This window comes from Artemia franciscana, chromosome 5, assembly GCF_032884065.1.
Source record: "Artemia franciscana chromosome 5, ASM3288406v1, whole genome shotgun sequence".
Lineage (NCBI taxonomy): Eukaryota > Metazoa > Arthropoda > Branchiopoda > Anostraca > Artemiidae > Artemia > Artemia franciscana.
In genome coordinates, this window is record NC_088867.1 from 23,796,018 (window position 1) to 23,814,161 (window position 18,144).

General features: G+C 35.1%; 1 protein-coding gene across 1 annotated transcript in view; it reads right to left on the bottom strand.

Annotated features, from left to right (window-relative positions):
- The window catches only part of LOC136027134 (suppressor of cytokine signaling 5-like), a 30,221-nt gene extending 12,405 nt beyond the window's left edge, over positions 1–17,816 (bottom strand). Inside the window, exons 1-4 of the mRNA XM_065704099.1 lie at positions 17,690–17,816; positions 9,022–9,563; positions 4,322–4,576; positions 3,522–3,730 (exon numbers count right to left, since the gene is read on the bottom strand). Coding sequence (XP_065560171.1) covers positions 3,522–3,730; positions 4,322–4,576; positions 9,022–9,514 — 957 coding nt within the window. The 5' untranslated portion in view covers positions 9,515–9,563; positions 17,690–17,816. The remainder of the gene's footprint in view (positions 1–3,521; positions 3,731–4,321; positions 4,577–9,021; positions 9,564–17,689) is intronic.
- Between the last annotated feature and the right edge of the window lie 328 nt (positions 17,817–18,144).

Genomic DNA, 18,144 nt, shown 5'->3' on the forward strand with positions numbered 1-18,144 from the left:
TCAATGGCGGACGCAGCCCATCTTTTGAAATTAATACTGGAGTCCATCAGGGCTGAGCTGCTGCTCTAGAGCTCTTTAATTTTGTCATCGACTACATTATGACTCGGACCATAAACCGCCTCCAATTTGGATTGCAGTACGGCGATAGAGTTTTTTCAGACACCGACTATGCCGATGACCTTGCTCTTGTCTCCGATTCCCAGTCGAAGCTCACAGAAGCCCTACAGATCCTTGCTGATGAAGCCTTAACGATAGGGCTGTCGATTAATTGGCAGAAGACAAAAGTTATGTTTGCTGAACCCCGTAACTCACCGTGTCCCCCGCCAGTGCTGATGGTCAATGACAAACCAGCTGAGAATGTTGAGGAATTAACATTGAATGTTGAGGCTCCATCCACTCAAATGACGGATCAATCCTCAAAGATCTAATGCACCGAATCGCCAAAGCCTCAGCAGTGGTGGGAAGACTAAATGCACTCAGGAGGAAACCTTCTATCGTAGGACCAAGTTGCGCATATACAATGCTTCCGTGGGATCCGTGCTTCTTTACGGAGCCTAAACCTGGCCAGCCACTCAGTCTGTGCTTAGCACCGTAAATATAGTCCAAACAAAACATCTTCGCCGCACTGAAGGACTACGCTGGCACAATTTTGTTAGCAACGAGAACCTCCTGACGTTAACTGCTCAAATGCCCTTCTCAGTCCAACTCGCCCAGCGAACACTACGCTGGTACGGACATTAACTTTCTCATTCGCATGCCCCCTGACACTCCTGCACGAACGATTTTTGACTTTGATCCCGTGCTGCATGGCGGGAAACGCTAAAAGGGTCGTCCCCCAACCAGAAGAAGGACCTGGCAGATGCCTTCTTAACCATGGCAAATATTCAAGAGGATGTCCACATCCTTGCAAGAGACCGGTCTAAATGGAAGCGCCATGTAGCATCACTCTCGACGCCCGAAGCATTTCGGCAGGAGCATTAATCCAAGTAAGTCAACATATATATATATATATATATATATATATATATATATATATATATATATATATATATATATATATATATATATATATATATATATATATATATATATATATATATATATATATATATATATATATATATATATATATATATATATATATTATTAATTAGATTTAATTAATTAGAAATTTTCCCCCCTATGTATTGGATATTATTCCAATTGAAATACGAAATTCGAGTCATCTGGCATCCTTCAAGGCTGCAGCTAAGAGAATTTTCCTTGTAAAAGAATAGAATGAATGTATGCATCTGTAGTTTATATGTTTGTATATAGTACTATGTAGAGTAAAGAAGACCTCCACCTTCAGCCAACAAACCATTTGGGGATTTTTTAGCAGGGATTATTCCAATTCGAATAAAAAATTCGAGTCATCTGGCATCCTTCAAGGCTGCAGTTAAGAGATTTTTCCTTGCAAAAGAATAGTATGAATGTATGTATATGTAGTTTATATCTTTGTAGGTAGTACAATGTAGAGAAGACTGCCACCTGCAGCCAACAAACCCTTTGGGGATTTCTTAGCAGGTGCTGCAAAGTTTTTGTATGCATTTTTAAAATAAAATTTATCTTATCTTTATCTTATCTACATATATGTATATATATATATATATATATATATATATATATATATATATATATATATATATATATATATATATATATATATCAAATATATGTAGGACCATTTTTGTTCGATTAAAATTTTAATCAAAGTTTTAACCCCTTCCCCAAACTCACACAAAAAGATTCATCAACTTCTCCAAATGTTTGGTGTACAATTATGTCATGCTCCTTAACCTTAAATTCTAAATACACCTTCCTTTCAACAACACATAATTTTTACGTGGACTGCATACAAATCTGACAACAAAATCTGCGTTAGCAACGAGAACCTCCTGACGTTAACTGCTCAAATGCCCTTCTCAGTCCAACTCGCCCAGCGAACACTACCCTGGTACGGACATTAACTTACTCATTCGCATGCCCCCTGACACAAAAAACTTGTCTGTCAAACAAAAGGAAAACCGTATGCGTATTTTCAAGATTGGCTGGAGAATTCAGACACTATTCATAGTATGATTGAGAGAGACGAAACTTGGATTTACTATCCTGAGACTAAGAGGAAGACAACGGATTGGAAAAAAAACAAACGAGCAATGGATGAAAAAAGCCAGTGATTCAAAATAAAAAAATCACACCATACTGACATTTGCTATTCCGACTTACGTGAAATAGCGTTCGGAGAATGAGTTCCCCAGTCAGACAGTTAATTTTGCTTGCTACCAGAAAGTAAACGAAAATATTGCGTCAAAGAAAATGCAGAAATAGACCTTATTTGTGGCAAAATCAGCAGTGGTTACTTCACCACGACAATACCATCATACAAAGTTGTCAGCCACCAGTTTCAAGCAGTTTGACCGAAACGGCGAAAGGGTTCATGAATACCCCTCCCCCTCCACACCAAATTTAGCCCTTTGCGACATTTTAATCCACAACAAGTTGAAGGAAACTGAAAAGACGTCATTTTCTAACTTTGGAGACCATTAAAGAATCAAAGTCAGAGGCGTCATCAGCAGGTAACAGGAAAAGGCAAACAGAGAGGTGCAATACAACTCAGTAATTTCACGAGGGAACATTGAACTACATTAGTGCATTCACGGGCAAAAGTACAGTTACATTAGTTTCTTTTTTTAATGAAAGATTTTTAAAGTATTACTCCGCGAGTTTTGTCATACTTTGTATGGTAAAGTACAAAACGCCGACGCGTGGAAATATAGGCTTTGAGACTTGAAAGGTCATATATAGCTTTTAAATAGTTAATAACGAGTTATTTGTCTTAGAATTTGTACTTGATAGTATTTTGTCTCTAGATAAGCCATAATTGTTGTTTTATAAAATGACAAAAATCAGCAATTTGTCTCTATCTCTTCTATGGCATTAGAGCTTTGGATTTCCTTCCAAATGATTCCTCCTTCGAGATACTATGACCACAGGTTTGACGCATTCACCTCTGATGAGAAAAAAAAAATGCAAAAAAATAAAATAAAGACACAACTATGACCAACTTGCTCAAAGAAAATATGAAATTCCATGTTTTTGCATGCAGAAATTTGTAATGCTCCAAAAAAGGGTTCTTGTTCTTTTTAATAGTTTTGGTTACTATCGCCACTGGCGGTTCTTTACTTACAGTTTGTTACCATAAACAGTTTAATTGTAAGGATTCTGTAACCTCCAAAGACGTCCCAGGCATATACTACTGCATGCCTATGACATGTTCAAAATTTGATTTTTACCTATTGACTCAGAAAACAATATTCGAAAAACTCTTAATATAATCTTAGTTCATACAACCGTCAGAGTAACATCCTAGTTCAATTATCATTAACGTAATAAATTCTTGTGGACCTGTTTCATTTGGAACTCTGATAGTTTCAGCCCTTAAAATTGACGTACAAAAACGAAGAAAAGCTGAAACATACTTGTGTATGTGCATATGTTCTATGCGAATGGACATTTTGCAGTACGTTGATTCCATGCTGTGCAGCCAGTAGCCGCAAGTCTGTGCTTATATGAGTCAAAGTGTCGAAGGATGGAAGCCCCATTGTTAATGAATTATGAAACAAAGTTGTCAAATTATTAAGGTGAATCTCTGCCTGTATTCTCACAGATAAGTCGGTAGAGGATGTACCTAGAAAACAAAGAAAAATATCTTCGACAATTCATTTTAATAAAGTAAGACATCCATCCATGACGGACAGAAATAAAGATAGACAGAGTGAGAAAGAGAGGGAGAGAGAAAGAGGAAAGAAGTAGAGCGAAAGGGATGAAGAAAGAGACAAATATAAAGATACGGTAAAAATGAAAGGTAAATACTAACATGCTCTTGAATCTAAAACGAGAGTACCCCCCCCCCCAAAAAAAAAAGTTAGGCCCTCAAGCCATCAAAATCCTGGTACAATAAACGGATTTATAAATGTTGGACGGTATTTTTCAAGCTTGGGGAGAGGGTTAGATACCCCAGGCGGCGTCTTAAGAACTGGTCTGAACAATTCCGAAGTCGGCACCTTTGTCCACCACTATATTTATCAAAACTTAGCTGACATGGCATTTGCTAATTGCATAACCATTTCATGTGTTTTCGGTTTGTTTTGTTTACTTTTTTTCCACATTTAGAGAGAGAATAAAGGATAACTGTTAAGCATTAAAAACAACAGTCTATTTTCGGCAACCTGATTGTTTCTTAGATAATATTTATTAGAATCACAAAAAGAAATACTACCTGGCCTGAAACCAGGAGGTGGATCAACTCCTTCTGCCATTTCTCTGGCCCTTTCCTGTCTGGCTCTCTCCTCATAATCTTCAACTGGATAATCTTCTGGGTTGAATGATGACAAGTCAATGATTGGAGTTCTTGGGTTTTCCACAGGAACAATTTGAATTTGGTCACGAGTGGTTTGGAAGTCGCGAAAGTCAGATGTATCACTATCTGAACTGGCTCCACTGTCTACAACTCGGTTGCGTGAAAAGTCTGACCCTAAATAACAAGAAAGACATACTGACACTACTATTACACAGGGATGAATAAGTCATGTCTAGTTTGCAACAAGCAGGAGCTGCTAAGCACTTGTTTGCTAAGCACGAGAATCATTGGCAAGCTAATACACCTTTTTAAACTAAACTTAACAACAGCCTAGTTCTTTTTCCGCTGAGTTCACACCTTGTTTATTAATCGCAAAATAAAATATATACAAATTACAATACCCATAAAGGACAATCTGGGGGATTAGAGACATCTTCCACTGGTTTGCTATTGCAGCAAGAGAGACAGAAGCCTACTCTAAAGCTTCTTCCTACAAAAGAGCCTGTAATTAGTGATGCTTTCAAGTCAATGGCGACAGCTAAAGTTAATGAGCTTAGCTTTAAAAAAGATGGTTTCATGGCAAAAGCTTTTGAAAACCTGCTCCAGTGGTCCCCTTACCAGATAGTTCAGCAGACCCTGCTGCCGACCTATCTGAAACGTCTGACCCCTTTGATCGTCAATTAGGTTATTTGATCGTCAATTAGGTAATGAACAAGCATTTGATGTAGTTGAAAGAAATTTTTTGATAAAGGTCCTGTCCTTGTATGGTATACCAGATAAAAACTTTAAAGTGACAAACGTTATGCACACGAATAATATTACTTCAGTTAAACCCAGAAGTGAGATTAGTAATTGGTTTCATGTAGAGTCAGGAGTTAAGCAGTTTGTGTCCTATCCCCATCTATATGGATTATTGTGTTGCAAGAGCAACACTTTGTTTTTTTCATGTTTTTTTTTCCTAGCACCCCTATTTCAGCTTATTCCTACAAAATCGTAAGGGTCTAACCTCTGCGGTTTTTATGGAAAGTGTGGACCTTAGGCTGGATTGATGAATATGACTTAGCATTTTGGAAAGCTTCATAGAACTCTTGTCTGGGGCCAAAAATCTATTGTTTCTACCCATTTCTGTATGTGATTTCACCTGAGTTTCATTCAGTTTTTTGCACTTGGGATGTAGTAGAGGAATGGTATCAGATTTGCCTCTTAAACTTTTAAAGTTATCTCATTGCTAAAGAAATTAGAGTTTATCCTTTGCTTTTTTCTAAGTGATGACACTAGAAACTTGGCCTACAGCAAAAAAGTCAACTTTTGAACTAAAACAGATAGATTTTTTTTCTCGAAGGCAGTCGATAGCTCTTGATGAGCTGATCAAAGTATATGTCATCCATTTTTGGGTAGAAAATTCTTTCATGAGATATACCAATTTGAAAGTTTAAAGGGGTTGACAACTTCAGTAGTAAGGTACATACTGAAACCAAACATAGGCCGATACCAATTGTGAGACATAGAGGGGAATTTTAAACAACAGTCAACTGCTAGCTCATAATCATCTTTGGCAATGAGGGTTCGCAACTTTTGCTAGTTGGTGTACCTATTATTTGTTTCCAGGGTATTTGATGGTAAGACCATTTTGGTTCTAGTGGTAAGACATGTTGGGGACTAGTAAGCAATAATCGGCTGTTAGGCTAAAATCATCTTCAGCGATGAGGAGTTTGCAACTTTTGCTAGTTGCAATGAGGGGTTTGCAGTTTTTGCGAGTTGGTGGACCTAGTATTTATTTTAAGATCCTTACAGATTAACAACTTCAGCGTTTAATCAAAGCAAGAAAACAAAATTAAAATGTTGCTCATGCAACACTTTACTCGGCAAAACCGAACAAAGGTTGCCGAAACACCTCATGTCGCCAATACAACATAGATCTAATTTTGACAGGCTTTATGCAAAGAACACGACAAAGACTATAGAAAAACAGCTTTGAATGTGAAGGTAAAGCTCTACTAGAATTATATAATTTAGATGATTTGAGTGTCCTAGATAAAATGTTAGTAACCTGAATGATTTGGATGTTCTGAAAGTTTGGGCTGTAAGAATATGTTTAAAATTAATGTTAAGAAAACTAAGCTGCTTTTAAAAACTAATTTTTTTAGGTAAATGAAAAAATTGATCAAGTGGACAAATTCATTTGCATGGACCACATAGTTGGTAAGGATGGTGAACGTATTGAAGATCTGAAAAGTAAAATAGCCAAAGTGCAGGGGTTTTTTTCCACGGTTGAAAAAAGTTTGCACAATTAGGAGGATAACTCTGCCAACTAAGGTTAGTAAATTTGCAAACCATTGTCAAAACAGTGGTACTTGCTGTGGTTTGATCCCACTTTCTAGGGCTACAATGAAAGATAGACTAGGATAGCTAGGCCATATTTTAAAGAAGAAAGGTGACAAATTGCCAGAGATTGTGCTGCTTAGCCATCCATCTGGGGTCATTTCTAAATCGGGCAGGAAGAAGTTGCAAGAAAAGATTTAAGAAAAATTGACATTACATGGGAGGGACTGAAAACTAAAGCTTTAAATAGAGGTGGAGGAGGAGCAGGCTCAGCTGCATAGGCCTCAGACTGTATACTGCTACACTGAGTTTTAAGTGGTAGTAGTGGTATAGACAAATTTCAGTTTGCCAGTGATGTCTGCATAAAGTAGGTGAAAAAAAAAATCTTATTTTCAAGAATTGGAATCTTTCTTTTAGTAACAGTACATTTTCTTTACTAACAGTTCGGCTTTAGGACAGGCTTTTTGACTTAAGTGCTATTTGCATTTTAACAGACTCTATTAATGGGCTGGATAGTAGCCCTCCTTTTTTATATAAAATTTTACTATCTTTATTTGATAGAAGACATTTTATTGGATGTCTTAAAACCAGTCAATATAATTCAATTTTGATAGCTATAAACTTGGAAATTAAAGAATTCCTTGGAATATACTACACATTTATTCTCCTTATATTAGCGATTGTGCTCTTTTCTGTGATACTGAATATTCTACATACATTGTCCAAAGAATTATTGGAGTTCCCAGGGAACTTTCCTTAGAACCTCTTTTGATTGATATCCACATTAATGACTTACACATAGCACTTAAGAATACTAGCACAATGACTGAAATTTTTAATTAGCTTCATGCCACATGTCACACGATCTCTTATTATTTACATAAGACACTAGTCATATTCTCAAAGAAGTGATAAATATTGACTTCTTCTAGTAAGCAAAATTTGGAGCTAAGCATCTGGTATTTTCTTCAATGAGACTTGAAAAGTGAAATATTTGTCTTCAAAATTCTATGGGAATTGCAAGAGGCTAAAATTTCTTTCAAAGTCAATTTCCTATCTTGTTTATTTCTTTGATTCCTCTTCAGAAAATTTATTTGGATTCCCTTTGCCCATTATATTGCAAAACAAAATGGTAAAAAGAAGCACAGTGATACTTACCAAAATGGTAAGCATCTGGTATATTCTTCAATGAGACTTGAAAAGCTAAATATTTATCTTCAAAATTCTATTGGAATTGCAAGCCGTTAAAATTTCTTCCAAAGTTCAATCTTCTATCTTGTTTATTTCTTTAGTTTCTCTTCAGGAAATTTATATGGATTTCCTTTGCCCATTACGTTGCAAAACAAAATGGTAAAAAGAAGCACAGAATAAAAAGTGAGTACAGGGTATAATTGCTTACTTATTTCCTCTGACACCTAGCAGCACATGGGACAGGAAACGTTGACCTTCATGTCGGAAAATTATCATTAAAAGACAACAGCTCGTTGATGGATGATAAAATAACCCTTGCCTTGTCTTTAAGGAAACGACCAGTAGTGATCTGTGGTCTACCACTCCTTCTGAGGCATCAAAGAGCCCAGCAACAAACGTGACAGGGAATTCATCATTGCCTCATGATTCACATGACCCCAGTATCACCACCTTCTTAGTCAAACTTTGTAAATTAATACGGATACAAATATTAGTGTACGGTATTTAAAACGTTTAGATTTTGCCAAATAAGTTGTTTAAAACCTTTATGATTTTTGTAGGTTTCTACTATATGAAAGCCAACAAATCTAGGTTTTCAATTTTGTATGTGAGCTATTTGAATTCGAATTAACATTTTATTGGTGTCAAATACTTTTTATTGGCCAATTTTATGTTTGATGTAGTACATGGTTGTGTTTGTGAGGGCATCATTGATATGATCAATCAGGTGCACAATCTGGGTACATATCATGCTATGAATTCAACCCTGTTGAATGAACCAATTAAGAATTTGGCAAGATTTGTCTTATTCCTCTAGCTTCCTAATATAATTTTGATCACTCTCAAGGGATTTGGTTTGGGGGTGTATAGAATGACTTATGATTGCCTAAACATTCGTGTGCTAATATTTGCTGTTTTTAGTTGTTCTATTTGTAAGGGCATTGCATTCCTCAAATAAAGATTTTTCTCTTTCTCTTTATTCACTTTTTTTTAGATGCAGTCCTGCTAATATTACCCACTAACTTGAGAAAATAACAAACTTTTCTGCATAAAAGCAGAAAAAAACAAATAAGCAATCAAAACAAAGGTGTTAGTTAGCTACATACCAGAACCTTCTGCCAATGGAGCAGTACTTGTTTCAGGATTCCTACTATATTCTCCCATCCTAGATCTTCTTTTCCAAAAACTCCAATTGGCAGACTTTTTCCCTAAAGTGCTAGTTGTACGTGGTCGAGGCTTCAGACCAGACACAAGACGCCTTGATAGCTTACTAGTCCACGTTTGTTCACTATTCAGAGATTTTCTTTTCTCCAACTCAGTTCTCAACAACAGCAAAGAATCAGTTATTCCTTCACTTGCAAGATGTGTCTTCTGCTCATTGTTTTCACTATAGCAAGAGCAGGCTGGCAGTTGGCCTTGCGTTTGTAAAGAGAGCCTTCTTGAAACTGATCCAGTCTGATTAATTCTCTCCTCTTGGAATGATCTACTACGATTTACTACTCTTCTTTTGGGATGTTTAGCTTTGTGATCATCGCTAGATATATAGAAAACTGCATTATTAGCATTGACAACTGCAGAAGAGCTTAAGCGTATGCCCATGTTGAATTCTCACATGTTGGTAGCAAAGTGTTGACTCTTTATTTTCACTCTGAAAAATAGCATATTTCTATAAACCTGTTTTTCAGAGCTGAGGGATATAGGAATCTTGGCTTTTTTCCCAGTCCTATTTGAAGTTTTTTCATAGCATTATTTGTAAACCAACACCTTTTACACAACCCAATAAGAAAGGAACTAATAATAAGAAAAAAACAAACAATGGAACCACTATAATTCTGCTGTGTATAATCCAAAACTAAATTAATGCAAGGTGAACACTAGTCCTGTCTCTTAAAAAAGAAGAATTATTGTTTTCTAAAAATTAAACTTCACATTATTATTATTTCATCTCAAGCCATAGAGGTAAAAAAAAGGTTGGTCCCTTTTGAGAACCAAACCAAAATTTTCTTTTTTGTGAATTAGAGTCCCCCTGATCTTTTAGATTTTAGCTGTTTTGAAAAGTACTTTTCCCATTTTTAAGTGAGTTATTTGTATTTTGCGGGCTTTTTCTTGTGCATTGAGGTTCCTTTGCCTTAATGATAGAAGCTTCAAGATAATTGAAGAAGTAGTTTGGCCTATTGGTAGGGACACATGCCTCAAACTCTTTTTATTTATCCAATTAGATTCCCTCAGGGACTTGTGGTAAATTTTTGGTTTGTTGTTACAGGAACCTACAAATATAACTGACAAGTCTGGGAAAAAGGTTTTTGTCCCTTTTTTGGAGGACCCTTCCCCCAAATTATTCTTTTTAAACAATAGGACTCCCCTTGACCTAGGGACTTATGGCTGTAAATTTCAAACTTATCAAGGATAAAAGCTTCTTGGTGCTATAGTAACCTCCTCTCAACAAAATGTGGGGTCTTCTAAATCCACAGACAGACATAACCACCTTTGTTTTGACTACGAAAACTATCTGTTGTAGACAATGGGCAATTTTTATAACTAAGGGCTCTGACTTCTGGGGCTGCATAGGTCATGTCATCCCTTGAGTCATATTTACCAAACCTTTTGACCAGTCTAAGAAAAATTACTATCAGGGAATATTAATTTAATATCATGTGGGATTAAAAGGGTTCCAGGTAACATGGGCAAGGGAGGGGGCTAGTTGTCCTACAATCTCCTTTGACCCTTAAAAAGGCTCTAAAAATTACTGTTTTACATTCAAATGAGCTCTCTTCCAAATATCTAAAACCAAACCTTCCATACGAAGTTGCAACAAGAAGAAAAAACCCCATAGACATAGATATAGGCCCACGTTTTCTACCATTAAAACATAACGATGGTTCTAAGAGATGGCACTCTTAAGTCATGGCCAAGCAGAGTTGTCCCTTTCTGAAATAAAATCTTGACAGTGGTTCCAAAATTGCACTGTCAAATTAATGGTGACAACCCTATCTGAAAAGGCCAAGAATACCTGATGAATGAAATGGCTAATTTTACCTTGTGTTTATAAAATTCCAGACAAAAGATGATCACCAAATTCTCCAATCCCTATTTCTACTCATTTTTATTAGCAAGGGAATAGACAGCATGTTTTCACCAAGGCGTGAGCACAAAATACAATTGTCAATGTCACAAATTAATTTAACTCCATTATTGGTGCAAAGTCAGCTGTCCAACCTCAACTGAACAAAACACTGGTCCTGATAACCTTCACTAAAGACTGCTGAAATAAATAGCATCTCAGATTTCATCACCCCTAGCATGTTTAAACCAACACTAAAGATACAGGTTGAGCGCTTTGCCCATTGAAAGAAGATAATGGTATTCCAACATGTAAAAACGTAAGTAGACTTAAAACAAAAATCTTCCAACCAATTAGTCTGACATCAGTTGCTGTGAAAACACTTTGTTGATGGTAAATCAATTTCAAGCTTGGAGTTTGTTTGAGATGTTGGGGTTTGCTTTGATTCAAGTCTCAAATTTGATGAAGATGTATCAGGTATCACCCACAAGGCAAATCACCAATTATTATGTCTAAAATGTATATTTTCTAATTTTAATATTCATTCATTGATTTCACTTTATGTATCCAGTGTATATATAATACTGGAGTATTGCTCATCAGTATGGTATCCCCTTAGAAAGAAAGATAAAGGGTTGACAAAGTGCAATGTAGGGCCACAAAACTCATACCTTACCTGAGACATCTACCATACCACCAGAGAATGCAGACTACAATTGCCTAGTCCTCAGTTTCAACATGATAGAGCTGACCTAGTTAATACACTCTTCATTGTCAGGAACATTGATAAAACCACTCTAACTCACTTCTTCACTTTTACATAATACAGTAGTATCAATCAACACCAACACAAAATATACCCACCATGTTCACAGAAAAGATTAGGCCAAAACTGTATCTAGCCAAATGTGGAAGACTTGGAATGCACTTCCATCAGAAACAGTTGGAACAATCATGATCTAGCTTTTCAAAAGTAGTTTAGCCTCTAAATATTTCCATACTAGGTCTTACATTTTGAGATTTTTTTTTTTTTTTTTTTTTTTTTTTTTTTTTTTTTTTTTTTTTTTTTTTTTGTATTAGATGTTATTGTGACCAGTATGTTTTTACAGCATGTTATTGTCATAGATTTGTATGTGTGTATTATGTTGTCGGCATTGTCATAAAGTTTTATAATGTTTAGTCCAACAAGCTTGGTAGAGCTTACTGTATTTTGGAATTAATGTATAAATAGTAAGTATAGCACTAAAAATACTTTCTCTGCTGCTTTTCATTGTATGATTTACTTAAGTTGCCAATAGTACCATCTCAATGCTAATAAAGGAACATAAAGGTATTTCATTATAATTTCAATTTATAATTATAATTATCAGATCTTTATGGAGGGCTGGGAATGAATTGCCAAAAATGCTAACAAAACCATAAAAATGAACATAAATTAGCAATGTAAAAGTTTCTCTTTTATGTTCAAGCATGTCATCTTCTGAATAGCCACTATTCTAGACCTTTATCTTTTTTTTAATATAAAACGCATTTTTTTGCTCAGAGCCAAATGATTATACTGTAGGGTCTTTACACATGTATTTGTTTGGAGAGGAGGAGTTAGCTTAAGAGTGTATGAACAGAGTGGAGAGTATGAGAAATTTTGGGTAAAACCATAGAAAATTTGTGATTTTTGAGGGGTATAATTTTTTTTGAGGCTGTATAATTATAATTATAATTTACAATTCAATAGAATAATTCCATTATGAAGGTAATTCATTATTAAGTTGTTTTCTTGTCCTTCTGTTTATAACCTAGGGCTACATCTGACTTTGTTAGGAGGAGGTCATTGCTCTTATTAGAGTAGCAACTATCTTAATTGGTAAATGTTGATTAGGGAATCAACAGTTGTGTCATTTTGTTTTCTTTAGAAGAGCTGTAATACTTTAGAATCCCTGGTTGTGTCATACTAATTGCTACCCATGCAAATGCATCACAGTCTTTCCTCTCTTCCTATTGGGATAGATATAACTCTGTTATAGGCCCTATTCAAAAATTCATTATCATTTTTTAGGAGCCTACTGTAGATTTGAAATATGCACAAAAATAATGCAAACCAACAAAATCAGCATATTCTCTTACACAGCATAGAATATTCTATATCCTAGTAATATTCTAGTTGAGTAGCTCTACTCAATTGAAATTTTAAGAAAACATTTCAGTCAAACAAAGTTTTTACAATGAGATTTCTTATTAGTGATTGATAACAATATTGGTATCACTCTCCAGAAAGAAACACAATACAATCCTGAAAACTATTTTTAAAATTCTAAACACTTATCATACTTATATCACTCTTTAAGGAGTACAAATAAACCTTACCCCCCCCCCTTTTAATGAACAAATATAGAGCCCAAATAATAGCCAAAACATTTTCTGCAGGTCAAGTTTGTTTTTCTCTACTGCTAGTTGCCACTGCCTTGCTTCTTTGCTGTTAAATTAATATGAAGGAAAGAGTTGGTCTATGGAAAATTCATTTATTTTGTAAAATCTGGGAGATATATTTGTCCATAATGAGGGGGGGGGGGTAAGTTTATTGGTATACCTTAGAGAATTGTGCAGGTAAGCACTTGACAACTTTAAAGGTAGGCTAGGCATACTTTTCAGAACTTTATAGCATTTCCTTATGGAGAGTGGGAATGGCAAACTGATACCAAATATTGTCTGAAATCATTTAAATGTGATAAAAATGGCAGAAAACATGATGATGAAATCAGTAATAAAACATTGCATATTATATGCTAAAGTTAGATTTTATTGTTCTTTTAAGTTTGTGTATACCTATGGCTATATTTGAGATCATTAGGGAGGAGGCACTATCAAAAACGTGAGTATGATATTTAAAAAAAAACATATAATAAGGAATCTATCAGTACTACTTTTCTTTTTGTAAAGATGTTTCCTAGAGCAAAAACCATCTAACTAGGATATTACCTCTATCCCAATGGGGGGGGGGCTGGGTTCTATTTTCAGTAGTAGCAATCAGTGTATTTGACATAGGCCTACCAAGTAACAATTGGTAGGCCTATATTCATCATTTAGGCTAGTTATCCAGTTAAAAAGGAATTTTAAAAAATCATAAGTACAATGGGTATATGCCTAGAATTGGGCATTTAAAAAACAATTATTTGGCTAGGTCTAGGCCTACTTCATAGCTTAATGTGTAGAATAATTATAGTTATCACAATTTGACTTTAATTTCACTATGGTAAAATTCTAGTCCATTGACTTCTTGCTATCTTTGAAAGTTGTTGGGCTAGAGAATTGAAACTTTCAGAGATGTGTCTACAGGCTAAAGTATATCCCAGGAAGTTATATTGAGATCCCCAACCATACCCCTTCCCCCTCCTCTATATAATGCAGTCTTTTGTGCATTACAGCTTATATTTTGGTCAAATTTGATCCTATATTACTATTAAAAGTGCAAATCCTCGCTTACCTTAGAAAAATTCAACTTTTCAATGTTTTTTAAGCTACTATATTCCATAATTGGTTCACCAGCATTGAAAAACAATTATTACCTTTTATGATATAGTTCAAAATGGAATGTAGGCATTTAAACGCACCCCCTGTTTGAAATTTCTTATCTAACTTTGAAAGCCCCTTCTAAGGGGCTTCTCACTCAAAATTATGATTTGTTGCTACAACTGGGTAAGGTTTATGTTACATGTGTGTCAATAACATTTATTTTGTAAATCATAACAGCATAGAGAAAGTCAATTTCTTCAAGAAGGCCCAATAATGATTCTTAGAAACCTGAACAGAGGCAAAACAGAAATTTAGTGGGAAAAATAAGCAAAAGTCCTAAATATGTGATTGACATAACCATAACGGTTAAGCTCTCTTTGGGGGAGTTTGGGGGGGGGGTAATTTGAAAAAATTAGAAAAATGTATTTGTAACTTATGAATGGGTGATCAGATCTTAATGAAGTTTGATATTTAGAAGGATCTTGTGCTTCAGAGCTCTTATTTTAAATACCAACCAGATCCAGTGACATTGAGGGGAGTTGGATGGGGAAACCAGAAATCTTGGAAGATGTGAAAATTGAGGTATCTCAGAAAGCTGTTCTGGCTTCCAGGGGAGCTGTTATGTCATTTGTAATTACCTTTCCATGTGTCATCTGGTATTTAAAAGAGTAATTAATGTGGAGTTCGAATATTGAGAAGACTGTTTGTTTTAATGAGAATATAAATATGTGGGAGGTTGTGAGAAAATTAATACAATCTTTTCCCATTAAATTCAAATAGGCTAGGAAAAAACAAGCCATATCCAGGAGGGCCAAAGGGTATGTACCCTTTGGCCCTCCTGTTACATTTTTGTTACGTTAAAAACGTAACAAAACGAATATAAACAAGCCTTTCATAGTTTTTGTTTTATAAAGATTCCTCAAAAAATCTTTAATACCACTTCTTCCTTGGAAATTTCCTGGATATCACCCTATGAAAGAGATTTAGAAATGTGAAAAATACCAGTTTTCAAATTTTAAGGGGTGTGTAACATTTCTAAATCTTCTATATTGGTAAAATGCCAACAATTGGGAGAAAGGATTGTTGAAACACAAATATTCAATCAACAAAGTCATAGTTTGCACAAAAGGCCCAAGAATTTTGATTCTGCCTTAGCCCAACACATGCACAATAACCCTCATCACTTCATTTTGTTTGAAAACACTTCCATTATTCAGAGGTCCTTGTCAAAATATTTGCTTGATTTTTGTCTTCATATTTTGCTACTGGCTGAAAAAATTCTCATTTTCTCAACTATTTGATTTTTCTTGTTAATTATATATTTTCCTTCCTGGTTTCTCACAAAACAATGAGCTTTAAATATGATAGAATGTGAGAATGTGTTGAAGCTTGTCTTAAGTTTAATATGGTTCTTTACTTTCCTTTGTAAAACTTCTTTTCTGGATAGTTGTGTTGTAATTAATGTTTATGAAGGGCTTATTTTTTATTTATTTTGATAATTTTAAATATATATTTATAAAACTATGGTATAAAATAAATAAAAAAAACAAGTGTTTTTAACTGACAGTAAGGAGCAACATTAAAACTTAAAATGAACAGAAATTACTCCATATATAAAAGGGCCTTTTCCTCCTCAACACCTGCTCTTTACAATAAAGTTTTTTACTGTTTTAAAAAGTAAAGTTACAGAAAGTGTCAAACTCAGGCATTGAGGAGGAAAACCCCTTTAATATACAGAGTAATTTCTGTATAAGCATCTCAGACATAAGATCTTTCTATATATCAAGTTTCATTAAGATCCAACCACCCATTTGCAAGATAAAGATACCTCAATTTTCATGTCTTCCAAGATTTCCGGCTTCCCCATCCAACTCCCATCAATGTCACTGTATCTGGTTGGGATTTAAAATAAGAGCTCTGAAGAACAAGATCCTTCTAAATATCAAACTTCATTAAGATCTGATCACCCATTCATAAGTTACAAATACATCTTTCTATTTTTTTCAAATTAACCCCCCCAAAGAGAGCATATCCATTACAGTTATGTCAATCATGTATTTATGACTTGTGCTTATTTTTCCCACTAAATTTCTGTTTTGCCTCTCTTCAGGTTTCTAAGAATCATTATTGGGCCTTCTTGAAGAAATTGACTTTCTCTATGCCATTATGATTTACAAAATAAATGTTATTGACACACATATAACATAAACCTTACCCAATTGTAGCAATGAGTCATAATTTTGAGTGAGAAGCCCCTTAGAACTTCAAAGTCTTATCTGTATTACCCCTGTGAAAAGCCAATTAAAGATAAGACATTTCAAACAGGGGATGCATTTAAATGCCTACATTCCATTTTGAACTAGCCTATATCATAAAAGGTAATAATTGTTTTTCAATGCAGGTGAACTAATTATGGAATATAGTAGCTTAAAAAACAGCGAAAGTTGAATTATTCTAAGGTAAGCAAGGATTTACACTTTTAATAGTAATATAGGATCAAATTTGACCAAAATATAAGCTGTAATGCACAAAAACTGCATTATATAGAGGAGGGGGAAGGGGTATAGTTGGGGATCTCAATATAACTTCCCAGGATATACTTTAGCCTGCAGACACATCCCTGAAAGTTTCAATTCTCTAGCCCAACAACTTTCCAAGATAGCAAGATGTCAATGGACTAGAATTTTACCTTTCACTATACTTTACTCCCCAGTCTTCCTGATATGAAAATATATAGCACAAATTGCATAGGCTAGTTACCCTTGTTTCAACCCATCTAGCCTACCCAGAACAAAATCAAAGCTGACAAAATAGCCCAAAGAAATAGAAAACACACATGTAATATAAAATTTGGGTTAGCCTATCTATTTGCACAGTATGGAGGGGTTTGAGGGAATATATAATAGAATTGCAGCTAAATAGCCTATGTGTCAACTATGTTATACTGTGCAGCCAGTTTCTACAAGGTTTTGCATATAGACTATTGCAGTACCCTGCTCCATAAGGGGAAGAAGGCTCTGGTATACTATAGTTACTGTAGGGGCCATTTCATTTGGAAACAGTGTTGAATGAGAAATCAAATAGGCCTAGATTAACCTAGTGGTCCCCTTTGTTATTATAGTGCTTAATTCAGAAGAGAGAATACACATCAGCATTAACATGTAAATCTTATTTTTCAAAAATTTATGCTTGACATTAGAATATACCTAAGTCAGAGCTAAATAGTTTGTACAGACTGACTTAATTCCCTATTTGTCTGTTCACAAGAAAAGTTATCTTCCTTTCTTCCTAATAATCATAGGACTGCCGTCAGCGTTTGCACTTTGACGAATTTTTTTTCTAGAGTGAAAAGCCGCTCTTCCATAATTCAGCCAGAAGTAAAGCTGCTGATTTCGTAGATTGTCTATAAACCATATGAAAGCAGCCTACGTCAGAGGGACGTCTGCGCTAGAGTTGAACCCTGAAAATTTCAGGGAATACTTTCCTTTAGAAGAGTTATATCTTGGGGTATTCGCCTGTGAATCTCTGGAGACGTTGCAGTCAAACCAAAGAACTCGCACTGAAGACCTTTCTGTTAATTTTGTGTATTTGTCAGCCCGTTTTCTTTACGTCGAGGCGATTAAGCAGATTCAGCAAAAATTCGTATTTGACGACGAAATGT